General features: G+C 38.5%; 2 protein-coding genes across 3 annotated transcripts in view; one reads left to right on the forward strand and one right to left on the reverse strand.

Moving 5' to 3' along the window:
* Positions 1–5,857: 5,857 nt before the first annotated feature.
* Positions 5,858–14,672, forward strand: gnat2 (guanine nucleotide binding protein (G protein), alpha transducing activity polypeptide 2). The gene is made up of 9 exons (XM_028017906.1): positions 5,858–6,158; positions 8,546–8,588; positions 8,857–8,998; positions 9,110–9,267; positions 9,378–9,506; positions 9,791–9,920; positions 10,001–10,154; positions 11,835–12,050; positions 12,347–14,672. Exons 1-8 carry the CDS (start codon positions 6,053–6,055, stop codon positions 12,023–12,025), a joined length of 1,053 nt encoding a protein of 350 aa, XP_027873707.1. The 5' UTR covers positions 5,858–6,052; the 3' UTR covers positions 12,026–12,050; positions 12,347–14,672.
* A 28-nt stretch (positions 14,673–14,700) lies between these two features.
* gnai3 (guanine nucleotide binding protein (G protein), alpha inhibiting activity polypeptide 3) overlaps positions 14,701–20,116 on the reverse strand; it is a 28,699-nt gene continuing 23,283 nt past the window's right edge. For both annotated transcript variants that reach the window (XM_028017929.1, XM_028017919.1), the window contains exons 6-9: positions 19,386–19,515; positions 17,382–17,535; positions 16,902–17,111; positions 14,701–15,409 (exon numbers count right to left, since the gene is read on the reverse strand). In XM_028017929.1, coding sequence (XP_027873730.1) covers positions 16,921–17,111; positions 17,382–17,535; positions 19,386–19,515 — 475 coding nt within the window. In that variant the 3' untranslated portion in view covers positions 14,701–15,409; positions 16,902–16,920. The remainder of the gene's footprint in view (positions 15,410–16,901; positions 17,112–17,381; positions 17,536–19,385; positions 19,516–20,116) is intronic.

A 20,116-nucleotide genomic window follows, 5' to 3' on the forward strand; every position in this document is an offset into this window, starting at 1 on the left:
TTCATTTTATGCTTAGTGGACTTTAATAGTATTTAAATTGTATTAAAGCACAATTTAAAGTGTACTTAGTGTACTGCAATGTACTTTTTTTGGACAACTTAAGTTACACTTGGTATACTTTAAGTATATTGCTTTTTATGTAATATAAACATACTTGATTTGTATATTTTTAGTGTACTATTTTTGTGATTGAATTACATTTAAAATATACTTCGAATGTATTTTAAGTATATTGGCATTACATATTTTATATATTAGTAGTGTGATTACAGTATGCTTATAATTACACTTTTGGTTTATTATAATTGCTAATGAAGTACACTTTTTAGTTACTTAATGCCTTTAATTATTCTGCTTTGCCACTTTGTACATTACATCACCTTTTGTTACTTTTGCTAAAAGACATCAAACATGTACTTTTTCTTTTACCTAATTAATTTTGTCTTATTTTTCTCTACTTAATTTTTATGAACATTTTCATAACTCCCTTATTAATCATTAATTTTAATTCCTAAACCTCCATTTCCAGATAAGTAATGGATTTATGATATAAAACGACAATGCATGTTTAGGCATGCATTTAACAGGGCACCTGAAATAAGAAAAATACTTTAATAAAAGTTACAAGATAAACATGCAGCGCCTTGGTGAGCATTTGAACATGAGCAATTTTTGACTGAAGCCCTCCTGTGGTACGGTGAGACCAGCTCACTGCCAACCAAGGGCTTAATGGGGTCAACCATGAATGAATGCACTCAGCAGGAGGGTGTGTGTGTGTGTGTGTGTGCGTGTGTGTGTGTGGTGTTTCTTATTACTTATTCATGCCAACAGTGGGAAATATGCGCCCTCTTGTGGCATGAAGAGAAACTGTGACATCTTGTGTAACCCAGCTCCACGCTGTAGTCGCCACATGACCTTTACAGTCAAAAGAAAGTGAATCATGTCGTTTTGAAGCTTCATTTGCTCATTTTAATGACACCAGCTTTCAAACAGCAAAATGTATCATTAGAGGATTAGAAAAACAACAGTTGGAGAAATTACACATTTCCAGAGCGTTTGTGTACCATGGTCCCAGATTTTCACACCAACAAAGGGGAATATTGGCCCCTCCCCTCACAGATTGACTCAGGCTCTGTCAAAGAGAGCTGTCTATAAATCCATCTGCAGATCTTCAGCTGGATTAGAGTCAAGGTCTCGCTGGCACTGACGATGCTCTGGAGGTGATCAACCCGCCTTAATTCGTCTGTCTTTCCTTAAAGTGTTTTGGTAGTTTTGTCATGATTGTTTTTCCTATAATTTATTACCATCTCCCTCGGTCTTTTCTAATGAGGTTATCAACACATTTATGTCTTTATCTTGCAGGAAGAATTTGCTTTAGGTGGTTTTGGGTCACCAGATTGAAACTCAACTCCCATTTGAATACTCTGTAAGTCTTGATGGACTCTTTCCAGTTTGACCAGTTCATTTATCTACTGGTGAAGAATCTATAGATTTCATATCTCTAAGTTGCTCTGAAATCCATTGAGGGGATTTGACTGATTCACCCTGGTGGAAAATCAATTGTCCAGCAGTCCTGGTTATGATTTTTCTTTTCTCTTCTTTTAATTTCTCATAAATATATATGACATTTTGAGAACATATTGATGATTAATACAGCCTGACATTTCTTCTTCTTCTTCTCTGGTTTCTAATAAACAGCATTTCACACATTTCAACAACATGGGTGTACAGTAGGATAAGGAGAGTCGCATTTTCTCTACAATGACACTTTTATATTTGAACATCATACAGCTAATCCCTAATCTATTCATATCCCTGGCAGATTTGGATTTATTATTTTTATCCAACCCAAAGGATTTAAAATAGAACATATGAAGAAAAAAGATAAGATAATAAATCACTGTAAAATGGGCAACAATTTTGGAAAATGTTACATTTACTTTTTATTAAAATGTGGCATGTTGAAATGATTAATGCCCTTATGAATAATCTAATCAAAACATTTACTTGCATTACAGCAATCAACAAATTTTTGCTAATTGTTGACCCACTTTTTTCTTGTCTCCCCTCATAATTTTTGACAGTTTAGCTCAAAGTGTTAGAGATCTCGACACATGGATAGTAAGGCCTCCTTACCATCACCCTAATCTTTAGCTTCAGCCACAGCTCAGTAAAATAACTCAACCCAAGGTAAACTTAAAAAGCTTAAAATGCACATTTATACGAAGTAGAACATTTTAAACTGTATCTCAGGACTTCTCAGAAAACAGGTTGCTTAGGCATGTAAATATCCAAACAACCTGCTGATGTTGTCTCATCTATTGGTAATCAATACATTAAATGAATATATTGACAGACTCTTTTCTTTTTTTGAGCTTTTGACTTTTGCTCCAGAGCTGACCCACCTCTTAATCCCTATTAGGCCACACACACACTGACCTCAGACACACTTCCTCTTGCTCAGCAGCGACGACACATTTATACATGCAGGGCAAACCAGAGGCTGAGTGACAGAACCTCAGGGTTTATCAGGATCAGGCTAAGATGAAATTAAATCATATCATTTCATGTTATAAGTGATCTAAATTTAAAATAAGTATTTTTGTTCTACTGCTGCTGCTCAGCAACATTTTGAACTCATGAAATAAATTATTATCAAGCAAAGATTTGTCAGCAAAGACTTTCATTTTTCTTTGGAACATTTTCTTTTATTTTCTAATAATATCAAGATTGCAGCACAAAGTGTGTTTAGTTTCTATCCATGATCACACAGGTTTTCCAGGAGAGTGTTGCTGCTTATTAGATGAATAAATTAATCTGTCAATATGACCTTTTTTCTTCCAGCTTCACTCCAATAAAATGAGTCATATATTAGACCCAGAAACACATTTTCCCTGCAGTATCTGATTTAATGCCAAGAATTAATGATCCAACAAATAAATAACCGATGAAACACAAATCTCCTTTTGAATACACAAGGCTTTTAATTAATGTGTATGTCATGAAGATACAGTTCAAACCTATCCGAAAATGTGCATTTAAGCAGTTAATTAACGTCAAGCCATGAAATTAATCATCTAGTACAACAAATTACCATTATTACTCAAGACATGAACTGTGGCTGTTTTATACATTTAATAGTGCAGCGTGGCAAAGGTCCCACCCGCATGTATCACTGGAGAGACTCATTTGTTTTGTCCTCAGTTGGGAAGCTCTTAGACTAAAACCACGTGAGCTCATCGGTGGCTGGCAGCCTGTGGAGCCTTCTGAGGATTTCACACACATCTATTTCTACCAAAGCCAAAATCACACTTCAATGCGCATCTCTCAGGGAGGAAAACTGAATTTCACTGACACTTCCAGGATCACAGAGGTCTTCGATTTAGTTTCATCATCGGTCAAACAGGATGGGGTTGTTTAAAGGAGGCTCTCATGTCCAACCGCATTGAAACTCCCATTATTAGCAGGAGAATGAGCCTTTTTCATTCATCATCTAGGGAAATCATCAGCAAGCTTTCACCCTGACCAGCTCATCCGTACTAAATGGGGGCAAAGCTACTTTTTCTCTCCCCTTCCTTGGGTCATGATGTAAAGTGGTTCGTTTCTGACACTCAGATGGATCTAAGGCTGTAATCTCGTCAACAGATCAGAGCCGCGGTGGCTGCACACCGGGCGCGGCCTACTCCGACCACGGCCTAATGGGATTGGCTGCCACCACTCGATATGTTACAGCGATTAGGCTGCTTGAAAGCGTTCAGGGATTTAGGTTGCAAGCACCAGGTTGCATGCAATTAGTGGAACATTAGCGGCAGAATGAAGTGTGCAGCCTTGAGTAATTCAGGAGACAACTGAGTAATTGTCGATTGCCCAGTTGAGATGAAAGTCAGCATAGAGTCAAGACAGTGCTGCTAGCTTTGCACACATTCTGTGTCTTATTTGAAAATAAGTATTTATATGAATTCAGTGTTGCTCAATTGTTGATTTTTATTTGCTTCTCACCATTTCCAACATTCATTTGGAGATGTTCTGGTTTAGTCGCTCCAGTGGCCGGTCCGCGGTTTATCCTGTTTCATTGTGACGCCACTTAACTCTCAGGCTGTCTGCCAGGATGAAAGGTCGATCGAAGTTTTGAACAACCGGCTCCTCCTACACAAACCTGCATATGTGCAAACAGTTTGCAAAACACAAAAAGAGTTTCAGGAACTCGATCAGCTCCGTCCGTAGATTCTCTATTAGACTCAAGACGGGACTTTGACTGGGCCCTGGATACACCATTAATATCACTTCCAGTCTGAAGAAACATGCTGAAACATGGAAAAAATAATCTACGCCTAAATTTATCAGGAGTAACAATAATAATAATAATACATCATTCAAAAAATAAATCAATCAGATGTTCTGACCAGACTCATTACAATTAATGTTTTTACAAAATACATTTTAATCTTACTATTACTCTACTATTACTCTACTTGTTACTTACATTTGAGTGTTATTATTTTGAGGTAATGCTAGTATTATTTCAGTATAATTTTTGTCCTCCAGCTTCTTTCTACTGAGTCCATGAGGAGAGTCAGTGAGCACTATGGAGAAACGCCTTATCTTTTTAATATTTCAAAGTACAATCAGCCTTGTTTTTACCTCATAAGCAGTTTAAAAGTATTAACATCAGGTAATTATCTACTATTTTTACCCATTGAATAAATATTTAGAATTAAATGTTTGTTTTTTGTGTGTGAAATTATGCTGCTGAAAAAAAACCCAGTTTGAAATCTGTTTCCACGTTCTTTTCAGTGGTGTCAATAAATATAAAGTCAGTATCATTTTCAAACCTTATTCTGTTTTTTTTATTTTTTTATTTGCATTCTACCCTGTATGAAGCTTGTTTGCAAACAGAGCTGAAGAGAGTGTTTTGTCGGCTGATTCAGTCACATACTTAAAGCAAAGTTTACAGAAACAATCTGCCTTTGATGGATTTAGTAATCTCATGTACAGTTTCTCAGTATTCGGCCTCTGACGAGCGGTGACCCAACAGTGCCGGAGACAACGCCCACTGCTCTCTGCCTCCGAACCACACAAGGCGGCTCACAAGATTCGCTGCTTCGATCCTGCAGGATAATCTGACCGGGCTTAACCTCCACGTCTCCTCCTCGAAACAATTGCACAAATACAAATTTTACTTAGGTGCATTTAAATGTGTGAGATGAGATCTCACTGGAGCTGACGCAGATTGTGTAATGGGCTCCACGCTTTCAGGTCACGCCGTCGAAGAGACCCCTCTGTACGGCACTGTGCAGCCACTGTTGCCGTATTTAGCTGCCACCTCACCACCTGGGATTTAAACCTCTTAGCCGTAAGAAGTTTATAAGACACATGGATGAGGCAGGAGGCCTCATCCATGTGACGGATGCTGGAGTCAAGAGTACATCAAGCATGAAATTCAAGTTGGGATGAGAGGAGCAACACTTGTAAACTCAAGATAAAATCTAAATGGAGAATGTTTCTGAAATGCAAACAATGAACGTCCTGCATCCTTTTCTCTAAAACAAGGAGTAATAGTTTCCTTCCATGCTTCATATTTGTACAGGAATAATAGTCATAGGTAGTTCTGAACATGCATTATATGTTCCATCACCGAGTCACATCAGATCAGTGAAAAACAAGCAAATATTGACATTATTGTCTTTCACTGCACCCTGACATGTCCGAGATCATTTTCCCCTTCTTTTACCTCAATCCCCATCGCCCTCAATAGATTAAATGGATTGAACAGCCAATCAGGAAGAGGCCCCTCCTAAGTCCAGGTTTAAGAACAGGGAATTAAGAAGTGAATCTCTACTGGTGAAAGCTGGTGACTTCATTTGAGCCTTTACGACACTCCATCTAATCAAGATACATTTCAGGAAAGCTCAACCCCTCCTTCCCAATCTCCTTCCGCTCTAAAATCACCTTTCAGCACAATTAGTGCTGTGATTGGATTCTCTGCAGGTGCTCACATAGACCCGTCAAAATTTCCTTCCTCGAGGACCTTGAGAGTGCGGAGGAAGAAATCATGGGTGCAGGAGCAAGCGCTGAGGACAAAAAGTCCAAGGAATTGGAAAAACAGCTCCAGGAAGATGCCGATAAGGAGGCTAAAACGGTCAAACTGCTGCTGCTTGGTGAGTTGTTGTATATGAGTGGACCTTGTTAGTTGAAGTTGTGCTTTTTGTCTCCAGCGACAGGTGATGCTAAGCTCTTCAACTGATGGGTTTTGGGTTCAGAAGACTCTGAGTACGGACGAAGCTTTTAAAATCAGGGATAACTTCAGAGAAGATGCATGAAATAAATCAGAATACTTATAGTTTTAGGTTTGCGGACCAAAGTTTAAACTAACCATAGTAAGACATTTGACTAGCAAAGGTTGGAAGATGAAGGTTTTCACTCTACTCACTTGTTTAATTTTTAATGTCTCGCATTTTGGATTTCGACCATTTGATTTTGGTTTAAGTTTCTCTCCGGATCTTTTTGCAACCAAGAGAACTGACTGCAGAGATGAAGCTTTAACCCACTCCCACAGTTCAGGATTACACCTCAGATAAAGGAAAACAACAGACAGAGGAAGTGGAAATCATTTGTCTGTAGAGAATCTAATCCACAACCTCAGAGAAAGTAATTATTAAACATATAGACAGAAGATAAAAACTGATGAAGTATTTTGACAGATTTTCACACTGATGCTCGACATTTAAGTATAACTATATAATTAATGCCCACAGTTTGACTATATTTCAAAGTTTCCTTACAAATTTGGCGATTGTATTGAAATAACAGCCTCTGCTCCCGGTTGACCAGCGGCTGCTGACTTTCTGGTTCTAACGAAAGGACGCAGCTTCTTAAAAGATCACTGACTTTAGTCTAAATGAATCACAGTCCTGCAGTGATACGACAATCCGATTAGCTAACAGGTTTAGTGCAGATCCACTTGCTGAGGTCTTTGTTGATTCTCAACTCGCACATGATGTGTAACAAAAATGTTTTAATGGCATTTACATCCGACTGACATAGTTCTGATTCTGGATTTTAGACTCATCTATATATCATCCACTATAAGACATTTCTGGATACGATATAGAATTGCATGATAATAACCATCGGATGGAAACTGAAGTTGGTCCCTTTTTTAAAGTTTTTTGGCAGCAACTTGCTGTTTGTCACTGACAATGACAGCAACAACACAGGAAAATGTTCAGCGGAGAGCCCCCTGGTGGTAGGAGAGAAGAACTACAAATTACAGACCATGTTTAGCAGGTTTGCAGATGATTTAAATATTGAGAATAATCTGTACAAATGTAAACACTGATTATATTTTTTAACATAGTCTTAACCTCACATGAAAAGCTTAATATCTGTAAAGAAATTAGGACAAAAACATAACAGACACATTGAAAGTAGTTAAATCTGCTTTAAAATTAGTGAACTATAAAGAGTACAAATGAGATTTCTGAGCTTAAGAGTTACATCGATTGTTAATTTCACTAATTTCTTTGCTCATTTAATGCACATTGTTGATGAAATTGGCTAAAAAAACATGTTTTTAAAAATCTATTCAACAGTTCATATATAACAAACATATAGAAGCATAAGCCTGTAAAACAGAGACTCACAGAAGGCAAGATGATGGTGCTAGCTAGCATTTTTTCTTGAATGACAAAACGTTTCCCACCCTCCACTCACTAATGACCACTACAGCCAACCTGGGATCTCCTTTGAAAAGGTTTGATGAACCCTTTAAAAGCTCAGCAGTAAGTCTACGGCTTAGTGTGGCTGAGAAAGGCGGTCAGCCCTCACTGCTCTCTGACGCCATAAACTCCTTCAGCTCAGCGGCAGCTTTCATGGAAGTGCAGAGCCTGATCTGCTTGGAAGCTCTTCTTCAGCCAGCACATCCAATTCTGCCACCGAAATTATGTGATTAACCCACATTAGGCTTGCATGCTCATTGTTCAGATGCAAAACGTGAGACTAAAGATTGTTCACTATGCATTGTGGTTTTGCCAATGCACTGTCTATTGGGAGGGTGGGATTTTACCAGAGGGTGCAAAATCTTCAGGAACCACGAAAGAATGCCGGAGAACCAAATAACTTTGGAGTAAAATTCAACAACATGATGAAAATATTGGCTTGTTTTGGTGTGATTTTGGTCTTTAGAGAACTTTATAACCACCCAAACCTTCCTGATCACTCCGAGCTAATATTGAGCTAACTCTTCAGCAAAATACACGAGCCTATTTTTAAGTAAATAATCCCTTAACATTGATGATAAAGCACTTGTTCCATTAACAGACTATTTCACTTGTAAAATGGGAAAAAATGTCTTGCTGAGAAGTGAGTTCTAAGTTAGTTTTGTCTGTTTATTTGCACTGGAAACTGAACCAAAATTACTTTGTAATATTTTGTGTTTTTGCATTGGGCATCGTTTGGATCTTAAATGCACACATTTGAATGATGACAGAGAAATGCTTCAAAGAGAAGTCCAGATATCCTCACTGACATTTTCCTTCTTTTTCAGGCGCTGGTGAATCAGGAAAAAGCACCATTGTAAAACAAATGAAGTAAGTATTAAAATCCGTTACTGGAAAGTTTCTCAGTTTTTTTTTTTATGTGGCGATGAGAGTAAAGAAAATCCACAGGGTGGCACTGTAGGCATTAGACCGATCAAATATGAACAGTGGGAGCTCTGGAGCTTGCCATTCAACTTTTAATTTTTTTTTTTTTAAACAACTTTTATTTACCAATGTTATTTTTATGTTGTTTCAAATAGACTTTTGTCCACCTGTGGCAGAATCAGTGATGAAAAGTTGTTTTTCTGCTCACACACAGGATTCTCCACCAAGGCGGTTACACAAAAGAGGAGCAAATGGAGTTTAGGACGATCATCTACGGAAACATCCTGCAGTCGGCTCTGGCTATCATCAGAGGCATGGAGATGCTCAGCATTGATTTTGGCTCACCTTCCGCGCAGGTGTGCTGCAGACGTTTTCTGATGCTCTCGAATTCCAAAGCAGAATTAAAATCGAATAAATAAATAACCTTGTTTTCCATGACCTGTGCTTATCGTGCATGAAACTCGTAGGAGGATGGGCAGAAGCTGCAGAACTTGTCAGACTCCATTGAGGAAGGGACAATGCCTCCTGAGCTGTCTGATGTCATCAAGAAGCTGTGGAAAGACTCTGGAGTGCAGAGCGCGTACGAGAGAGCCGCTGAGTACCAACTGAACGACTCTGCTGGATAGTGAGCGGCTTTCCCAGCGTTAAGCAACATAAAAAGGATGATCATTGTGTAGATACAAAGGGCATATATGCAAATCTTGATTGCTTTGCTGTTCGTCCTGACACCTTCAGCTACCTCAGCGAAATGGACCGGATCTGTCTCCCGGACTACATGCCCACCGAGCAGGACGTGCTGCGATCTCGAGTCAAAACAACTGGTATTATTGAAGAGCAGTTCTCCTGCAAAGAGCTGCACTTCAGGTGAGCTTCAACATTTACATATTGATGGAAATCGAGTTGACTCTTGATTGCACTGTCCACGGAAACATATTGGCCCAAAGTTAACTTCCTGACCTGGTTTGATGCAGGACAACCTTAAGTAAATAATTAAACCTGTAGTTTTAGTGTATCTCCTAATTTGAACAGATTTCATAATCCATGCGGTCCCGATAGGCAGGTTAGCCCAGAAATAAAAAAATAAAATCTAAATAAAGGTTCCCAGTTTGGCCACTTCAGAGCTTGTTTCAACTTTTTACGCTTTACAGGATGTTTGACGTGGGAGGTCAGAGGTCAGAGAGAAAGAAGTGGATCCACTGTTTTGAGGGTGTGACCTGCATCATCTTCTGTGGAGCCCTCAGCGCTTACGACATGGTGCTTGTAGAAGACGATGAAGTGGTGAGTCAGAATGGCTGCAATGTTGTTTTAAAAAAAAAACAAACATGTCATGACGGTTTTTGTGTCTCTGGTCTTTCCAGAACCGCATGCACGAGTCCCTCCATCTATTCAACAGCATCTGCAACCACAGATTCTTCGCTCTGACCTCCATCGTGCTTTTCCTCAACAAGAAGGATCTCTTCGAGGAGAAGATCAAGAAAGTCCATCTGAGTATCTGCTTCCCTGACTATGACGGTACGTTCAACAGATGCCAACTTTGGAAGCAGCCATTCAAACTATAGCTGCTTCCATAGTTTGAATGGAAATTATGTATGTATATGTATATGTATAACATTTAAGGTCTTGCATTATCTAGAACTCAGTTAAAATTATGTTGTGGTATTATGCATTGTTTTATCTGGAGATTCAATGAAGCTGTAAAACATCCAGTAATGAAACCTCTCTCAATAAAGTGAAAGACTTTCTTGTGTAGCTTTTACAATCAGTGGCTAGAAGTTATTCTTGCTTGTAACATTCAGGCACCTAAAACTCCTAAAACAATTTTTTTTTTAACCAAAAGTAGTTGCATTGCCTCCCAAAGAGGGCGAAGCTATTTATGAGGGGAAAAAAAGCAACACTGAATTTATCTATGCTCCAACACAGGGGAGAAACAACAGTCACACGTTCTCTGGCATTTTATTCAAAGAAATTTAAACCATAGATACTATAATGGGAAATTATAGATCATAGAGGTCTGTGATTATTTTATTATTTAGTTTAGCGGATGAGCACCTCAGCTCCAACAAACCTTGACCAACTCTGAATATCTGCAACTGTGACTTTAATACCACAACAATGACGCATTAATAACATTATGTAGTCTCTATCTATGCTGCCACTGATAAAGATTCACTCACCTTAGCATGCTGAATGTTTGAAACTGAAATTGCAAATGACAACAAACAGCTGTTACCTACATCCTGTTCATCGTGAGTGCACCCATGGATGGTTCATCTTTCAATGCAAGATCATCCATCGTCTGTAGCAGTTGTGCCCAAAGTTGGTCCTCCAGGGCCGACATCCTGCACGCTTTAGTTCTCTCCCTGGTGGTAGTAACGACCTTTTCAGCATGTCAGTGCTCTTCTTAGGCCTCTAATGAGCCATCATTGCATCCAGATGTGTTAAACCCGGGAGAGAACTAAAGCATGCAGGATGCTCGTCCTCGAGGACCGACTTTGGGCACCACTGATCTATAGTCTCATCTCCTTGCAACTTTGTGGGGGGCTGGTGCCTATCTCTCCAGCAGTCACTGGGCGAGAGGCGGGGTACACCCTGGACAGGTCGCCAATGGACAGTTGTTTATAAATTAAGAGAAAAAATAATAATAACAACATGAGATGTTTATGTCAAGTTAAAAGTAGCGTGCCCTGTCCTGATGCAGGAGGACACTGGGAATTACACGCCACTAATCCCAACTCAAATGCAGCATCAAAACTGGGTGCAGATCACAGGTGACATATACATCATAAGATTTTCTCTTTTTCTCGTCATCAACCCTCATTTCAGTCAATCTCTATTTAGGTTTAGTTGACTAAAATATAAAGTCAAAGAGGAATGCACTTCCTAAATAATAATAGATTAAATAAAATAATAAGTAATGTTGGATGTTAATTATATTATCTTTCACTTCTAATAATTCATTGGATCTGATTGGGTGTCATTTCTGTCTCTCTCACTCATTTTTACATTATTTATTGATAAAGATCTTAAAGTTGTGGCGTTTGTGTTCAAACTTGTCATTTAGTGTTTTTCTAGCTTTTGGTCTGGAAATAAATATGCTAATATAAGAACAAAAAAAGAGTATTAATGAAGACAGGGCAGTGTTGATTTGTCTCTATTAACTGATGCATGTATATGTCGAAAAACGTCTTTCAGGCCCCAACACATATGATGATGCCAGTGCCTACATCAAGACACAATTCGAGGATTTGAACATGAAGAAAGGTCAGAAAGAAATCTACTCCCACATGACCTGTGCCACAGACACGAAGAACGTCGAGATCGTGTTCAACGCCGTGACGGACATCATCATCAAAGAAAACCTTAAAGACTGCGGTCTGTTCTAAGCAGCTCCAGAGTGATGGGAGAGAGGTACGAGATCTTTAAAAACTGTCTTCACACACAGTAACGGGATGAGACAGAGCCCTGCAAATTTAATTAAGTCAATATTTTCTCACCAACAACAACTGGCCATAACATGAGAAAACAGAAACTCAAGCAAGAAAGGTTGGACCTCGGTGGACTGCTGAGGATGACAAATATAAATAAAAAGACTGATGCAATCCCCATGACGACTTGTGATAAAGTCTTTACAACCTCCCAACAATGTACTTTTACGTTTTCTTAAGCGGCTTTCAACAACTTTTCCTCGTCTTCTCTCATTTCAGAACATCTTTTTCAACCGGAGCCCCGCACACATTGGCATTAGGAAAGAAGTGTACCAACGGGGCACAGAGCATCCTCAGACTGTTGTGTTTTATGCCGTCATCTCCACGTCAAGTTGTGGCTGGACGCTCCTAGAGAATATCATCATCTCCCATGTTACCTTCCTGCAACTCTCTGCATGTCCGGCTGGGTAAAAACAGATACTTAGTCACCATGTGAACACTGTGGAGCCTCAGATTCCTACACAGCTAAAAGATTAAAGGTACGAAGATGAAATAGCTGCTTCTCTGATTATCATTGAGTTTTTAAAACTTATAAATTGTAAATCATAATTGAGCTGAAAGCCAAGCTCTGTGAAAACATTTAAAGCCATCTGGGAAAAGTAAAAAAAAAAAAAGAAAAAAAAATTCTGAATAGACAATTTTCTTTGTTTTGTTTTTGAGTGCGATAGTCTCTGTGATCTTGATATTTAAGCTGAAAAGTTGCTGAGCAGATATCTCTGATGTTCCCACTGCTTGCAGTTTGTCCAGATTACAAACCCAATTGTGCATGTATCTAACCTACATAGTGTTAATGTACTGAATTCACTTAACATTTTATTGTGATGAATAAATCTGACAACAACAAACATGGTAGATGAACTTTGTACATAAGATTAGACGAGTTATATTTTGAATGATGAATTATCTGGAAACATATGAGAGGAAAACACTAGAGGATGGATGCTTTATGAGAAAAGGGAATGGGAATCTGTTCTTTCTGATGAAATGTAGAGGCACGAAATAAAGATGCATTAACTTCACGTGTGTGTGTGTCTGTGTCTTTACATCAGTTACATCTTCATCCACTGAACAAAGCAGTGGATGATGAGGCCCATCCTGACAGCTTCAGCCTGTTGCTTGTTGATGACAGAACTGCTGTCTTATAAATATCCTGTTTTGATGTAAGTGGAAATGGCAGCCAAGTGAAAATCATTACTGATAAACAATCTAAATCAAAGTTTTCCAGAGTGCAATTCAAAAGAAGAACTAATTTAGTGTCTGTCTAAAAATAAAGTCAGCGTTTTCACACCCAGCTCATGGACAAGGCATTGACATTGCCATTTGTACAATGATGAAGAGTTTTTGAAGACGTTAGCTTGGTCAAAGTCACGTTGGTACGAAGCCCTCTACGGAACATGGAGAACATTTTTTCTTTTGCGTTCCCTCGCAATAGGCTTGCTGTAATATTTGCTGGTCTATTTTGTATACAGTCCCAAATGTCAATTCAAAATTTCGAATATATACACACTTAAAGAGCCTCATTGAGAATGTGTTTATTATTAACTCTTTTATTGAAAATCGATTTATTCACTGCATGTTTATGTCTGTTCGTGTAAGGTTGAGATAAAACTGCACATGAAAACGACCCTTTAAGCCATTCAACCAGCACAAAACTGTCAGATGACTTATTTCCTTGCGATAATAACTCAGAAATAGTCCAAATAGTTTGGATGCATTTTTTTCTTAGTTTTCTACTTACAGAAAGTTTCTGTTTATATCGTAGGTTTGTGGTGCAATTCTCTCCTAAAGAAAAAGATATAAAACTTCAGATATTCCACAACGAGATTGTAACATGCATGGAAAAACCTCACGAAAGCCTTAAGTCATAGCAGAACGTACGATGGACACCGTAAGAGAGGCTTACAGTATTCAGTTACGCCACATGAACTAATCAGTACATTACTGCGAGGGAACGCAAAAGAAAAAAGAAATCCCCATGTCCCCTATGGGGCTCCGTACATTGGAAATATCTGTTTAAAAAGCTGATTTTATTAAAAAAAAACTCATTTTATACCATAGTGAAGCATCTGACTTAAACTCAAACTCAAACCAAAGTACGTCATCAACTTTCCACCATCATGCTTCATGGTTGATGTGAGCCACTTATGCTGATCTGCTGAGTTGGTTCTCTGAAATCATGGCACTTTTTCTTACATCCATGAATCTCTAATGATTGGAGAAGTTGCAGGCTTGATTCAGATGCATCTTTGCTATTTTAGAGACTTTCTGCTTCCCCACCAGACATGCTTGTCTGTTTTTCAAACATGGCCAAAGATGGAGCTTGCTAAGTCGTCCATTTCTGCGGGAACATTTTAAATTGGCTGCTACTTTACCTTCGTTATCCAGTGGAAGCAGCAAGGGTGCATTTAGTTCTTCAGATAACTGCGCTGACATTTAGGGAAATTTTCTTTTTACCATGACTACACAGCAGTGGCAAATGGCTAAAGAGTAAAACTATCTCCTTTATATTTTTGAAATGACACCAACTTCCATGTTTACAGCATAATATTACCTTAAAAAAACAGACACTGACCTTTACTGATTCAATAATATTAGTAACATTTATAGTCCAAATAAAAATGAAATAAGAATAAACAAGCAGAATAAAATAAAAATGTCCCTTCATATTGATTTCCTCAGTGATTTGTTTCAAACATATTGTTCACTATATTTTGTTCTAGTTTAAGTCAAAATAACTAAGTGGACTATTGGTGGGGAAATGACCTCATTGGACTCTAGTTATCTACCTTCAAACTCAAACAATTACATCACATATATTTATAAACGGCTCACGTCAAAATCTTTCCAAAATCAAAAGTCATGAAATTCACATATCCAAAGGTGGGAATATTAAATCTATAAACTGCTTCTAATAATTAAAATAGAACTTAACAAAAACAAAAAGTCATCAAAAGCAAATCACAGACATTTAAGACGAGACACAACAGAACTGTGAACCTAACTTTCATAAACCACTGTGAAATGTAGCGATGGATATTCTTTGAAATTATCCATTTTAGTCCTTGTGCAGATTACATACTGAACATAAAAGCAACAGAGACTTCCTGTGTCTGAATAACCAAAAGATATTAAATACAGCTGGACTCGCAGTAATCATCTTTACTGAGAGAAAAGTGGCCAGAGTTGCCCTTTAGATCCCGCCTGGCAATGAATGTAGTCTTTAGTAAAAACTATGCTCCAATTCATCGAGACACCTCAGAAGTCCAGATTCCCTCAACTCACCTGCAAATAAAACAAACATAATTACACATCACACATCACTGCTCAGAAACAGAACGACATCATAAACAGCTGATATCATTCATACCTCTGCCACATTTAGAGTTAAACTTATTGTCATATCACCAAAAAAAAATGTTTGTGATAGGAAATGAGAAAAGCATGTGTCAAAAGTTAACAAAACAACATAATAACCTAAACCTTTTAACCTTAATAATCTATTTAAAATCCTTATTAGAATACAGCAACCAAACCATATTTATAGTTTCACTTGTAGATTATTTATTTTTGGCGATGAGCTTCGACTCTTAATCTTTAGCTCCCTTTACAGACAGATTGTAAGATTCATCTTAGGACTTTAAGGGCTGATCCAAAACATTTTTTATTTTTTTAAAATAGAGATATTTTTTTAGGACTAATGATAACATGTTACGTGTTTTAATCCCGAAAATGAAAATAACTAAAACGTAACAGTATCAAGATCCGCTAGTGGAACTGTGTATTAAGTATGATCTGAAATGAGCTGCTGTGATGTAATGAATCTGCACCTTCAGTACATTTCCACCAATCCTGTACCAAACTAGACACTACAGCAGCAGGTCCACTCAGCAAAATAATCCCAGTTCTACACTAAACTAAGTTTATCTGCCATTAAAAGTATTGGTACAAAATGTAGCAATGGCAAATTATACAAAATTCATGCATTTTAAGTAAGTGTAATCACACACAGCTCTCATAAAAAGTTTGGATGTTACACAATGTTCAAACTTTTATGCTGCTGTTTAAATGTGAACAGTTAATGCAAACCACAAAGCAGATAAAAGTCTAAATGTGTTTGGATAAAAGATGCTAAAATGGTCATTTTAAAAAAAAAAAATTAATTTGCCATACAACATCATATTTTCAGGGTGTTCGTGGAAAACAAATATGCTAACATTCTGAGTGTTTTTACAAGTTGCTTTGTCTGTCATATTTCAGGCTGTTTCTCATTGATATGCAGGAGTTTAAAGCGACAGGACATGCAAATGTTGGCAAGCATAACCCCTGTGTGCCGCCTGGTGTGTCTCTGCACTGACAGCATTCAGATGATGAACGAAGGAGGTTTTTGGTGGAGGTGTCTGTCTTCACCCTATCACAGCTGCAGTTTATGGAAAATTTAGCCAACAGTGTACCTGAGGGAGCTGCACGAACAGCATGGATTGTTTTCTATTAAGTGCAACCCGAACCAAACTTTGGTCCCGCCACTCAGCAATCGTTGAACTGAGAGTCAGTCTGCAGCTGGTGATATTCTTAGAAAAATAAATATTTCCTACTGCTGCCTGGCCAGATAGACAGATACCACACATGGAAAATGGAAAAGGAAATAACACCTTGAAATCCAAATATTTCCCTGCCCTAGATTAGTGTAGGATTGAACAAGGAGCGATCTGACAACTGAACGAACAGATGGTGTCAATATGTGATTAGCAGCACAGCTGAAAGTCAGAACGCTGACCTGGAAGGTGGCAGGAGCTTCAGTAGAGTCCAATCTCTCGCAGGTTGATTTTGATGATGACGTCAGTGACGGCATCAAACACAAACTGCACATTCTTGGTGTCTGTGGCACAAGTGAAGTGGGTGTAGATCTCCTTTGTGTTTTTTCGTTTATTTAAGTCTTCAAACTGGCACTGGATATAAGCAGCTGCCTCTTCGTAGGAGTTCTCACCTATAGTAAAAAGAAAAATAATATATATTTAAATATATATGTACCGCTGCATAATGCTGTCCATACCGTCACAGACGTTAGATGTTATTTCTCCTGATCTAATAAGGTATTTTCCCTTAACTTTAGGGTATTTTTTGTAATACTGAGGTAATCTTAGAAGTTGAATGAATTTAAAAATAAATTCTCAGATAGACTAAATAAAGGAGCAGTAGCAGGAAATCCGAGTGTATAAAGAAGAAATCTTCAGCAGAACCAAGAGATTTGCCTCACCGGTGTACTCAGGGTAGCAGATAGTAAGCGGACTCTTGGAGATCTTCTCTTCGAACAAGTCCTTCTTGTTGAGGAAGAGGATGATGGAGGTGAGTGTGAACCACTTGTTGTTGCAGATGGAGTCGAACAGCTTCATGCTCTCATGCATCCGGTTCTGTGGAGGACATCTGCAGTGAATTCACCCCGAATAGTCCTTCCTTACGCATGGCTGTTTCACATGTTACAGACTTAACTCTGATTCTTTTTACGGCCCTTTAAAAGCTTGCAAGCACAGAACTAGTCAGTGCCAGCGGGTATGAAAGTCCTCGTATAAGACAGAGAGAACCTCATGGCTGTTCATGGTGAGCTGAAGCAAAGACTTTCTGCGGCTCATAATGAAATGCCACATGTTACGCTGTGAGAAAACAAGGCCGTAAAATCATATTTCACAAAGGAGGCCTCGCCAGTAAACACAACTTTAAAAAGACATACAGCAAGTTGTAGTCATTCATTATTAAATTTAGCTCATTGACTCATCTAAAGAAAGCAGGATAGCCAACAATAAATCTTGTTTCACAATTTGTCATAACCACATCAACCGTATGTTGTAAGCCTTAAGTAACACAAGGAAACACAACGGATGTCTACGCTGCCTCTCACAATTACTAGCACAGCTGGTAAAGAAATGTTGATCGCTAAACATGTAATTTCTGTGGAGACTTCAAGAGATGCCTATTTGGTTGTCTCTCTTCATCATCTTTTACAACAAGTGGAGACAAAATGAACTTGAGTACTAATCCAGCGCTGGTCGTCAAGTTCCAGTTGTTTACTTTTTGTTATTGTTGCTGCCGTGAAGGGGAACGGTTGGTAAGTATTTATTATCTTGCAGCATTTTCTTGACTTATGAAGATCAGCACACATCTGCCGTGCTTTACGTCATGGACTCTTGTCTTTTCAGTTTTGAAGAGCGGCTTACAGAGATAGGGTTCTGTGTGTATTGCAGAAACAGAACTTGATAAATTAACAATTTGGTAGCACTTTATTTGAAGGGGTGTGCCTGACATGACACTGCAATTAACATGAAATAACACCTGTTATGAACATGAGGGAGTCCTCATGAATGTGTATGACTGTCATTTGGTAAATAATGACACTTTTAAAGCAAAGTCGTTCTAAAGCCTCTATTATTTGTGTTGGGACACTATTGAAAGTGTCCAAACACAAATCGATTTATTTTAAATTGTTTTATATATTTTGACCTGGATGTGGTGCTATTTATGCTTCTAAACATTTTAAATGTCAACTTTAATGATCAGAAAACAATTATTAAAATGTTCTGCAGGGGAGCGTTGACCAAACATAAACAGCGAACTCCTGCATTTGTTAACACAAATCTCAGCATTCTGGTATTCTAAACTAATTAACCACAAAAATCCGACACAAAGATTCCCGTAAGACAGTGTTGGCTGAAAAAAGGATGTGTATGTTTCCTCAGTTATTTTGTCAATGTATTAACTTGACTTATCCTACTCCGTAGCTGGCTAGTAAAAATAAAATCAGCTCATTTCAGAGTCACTTGGTCCATTGCTTGTTTCGTGTTTTGGTGCTGATCTCAACACACAGTTCAGGGATTTTCTGCAGCAATAAAGAATAAAAATAAAATCCCACAGAGGAACAAATGTGACTTGAAAAAACGGGGAAAACCTCCAAACAGCACCAACGCTTACTGTGAAGTCTCCGAGTTATGAGCAAAAAGTGCAGCAGGACTTGATTTGTCTTCAGGGTGAATTTGATCCAGCTAAACCATAAATTACATCAAAAAGGCAAAACTAATTGAAAACCAGTGACTTGAATGTTGATATGAGTTTGACTGATTTCCAGTCCTGGCCGGCTTGTTTACGGTGCAGCCACAGTTTAATTTTCCACACCGGCACACCTTTTTAACTTACGGCCGCAAAATATTGATCGTGTGGCTATAAATCCCAAATTCATGGCCACTCTGACAACCGCGCATCCATCACCTACCATTTCCTCATCCTCAGCCAAGACAAGGTTGTAGTCACTGAGCGCCACGCAGAAAATGATGGCGGTAACTCCTTCAAAGCAGTGGATCCACTTCTTTCTCTCCGAGCGCTGACCGCCAACGTCAAACATCCTGCAGACACACACAAACACAAAAGCAGAGACTTAGTGCATTAACAGATGAGTTTACTCAGATCACTTCTACTGTCATTTTAATATCAGGTTTACAAGGTTTCATAATCCGGGGCTCAGGCACACAGAGCGTATACGCGGACGCCATGCAGGCGACCTGACTTTGTAATCTCCTGTTCGTGTGCGCGCCGCGTCCGGCTCCACCTGAGGCGCACTGCAGGCAAACCAAATCTATCCCAGGCTGACACAGAAACGAAATGAAAGAACACCCTGTCCTGTGACACCAATTCAGTGATTGCACACTTTGAGGTTCTGAGCACCGATGTTATTACAGTTAATGCTTTACCAATATTTCAGAGTACAGAAGCTGGAGGGAAAAATAAAATAATGTAAAGAGGAGGGAAGCAATATAATTATAACGGTGGCTCATATGGCATTAGAGCAAAAATTCATCAGCATTTATAAGATAAGCCATGGTTTGCGTGTCAAATCAAAGCAACATCAACCAAATGGGGGAAAGAACACGGACAGAATAGTTTCAAAAGAAAATAATAAAAGTTCCTCACAAAGGTTTTAAAACCTTTTCTTTGTCTTGCTGGAAC

Source organism: Xiphophorus couchianus, chromosome 1 (genome assembly GCF_001444195.1).
Source record: "Xiphophorus couchianus chromosome 1, X_couchianus-1.0, whole genome shotgun sequence".
NCBI classification, from domain to species: domain Eukaryota; kingdom Metazoa; phylum Chordata; class Actinopteri; order Cyprinodontiformes; family Poeciliidae; genus Xiphophorus; species Xiphophorus couchianus.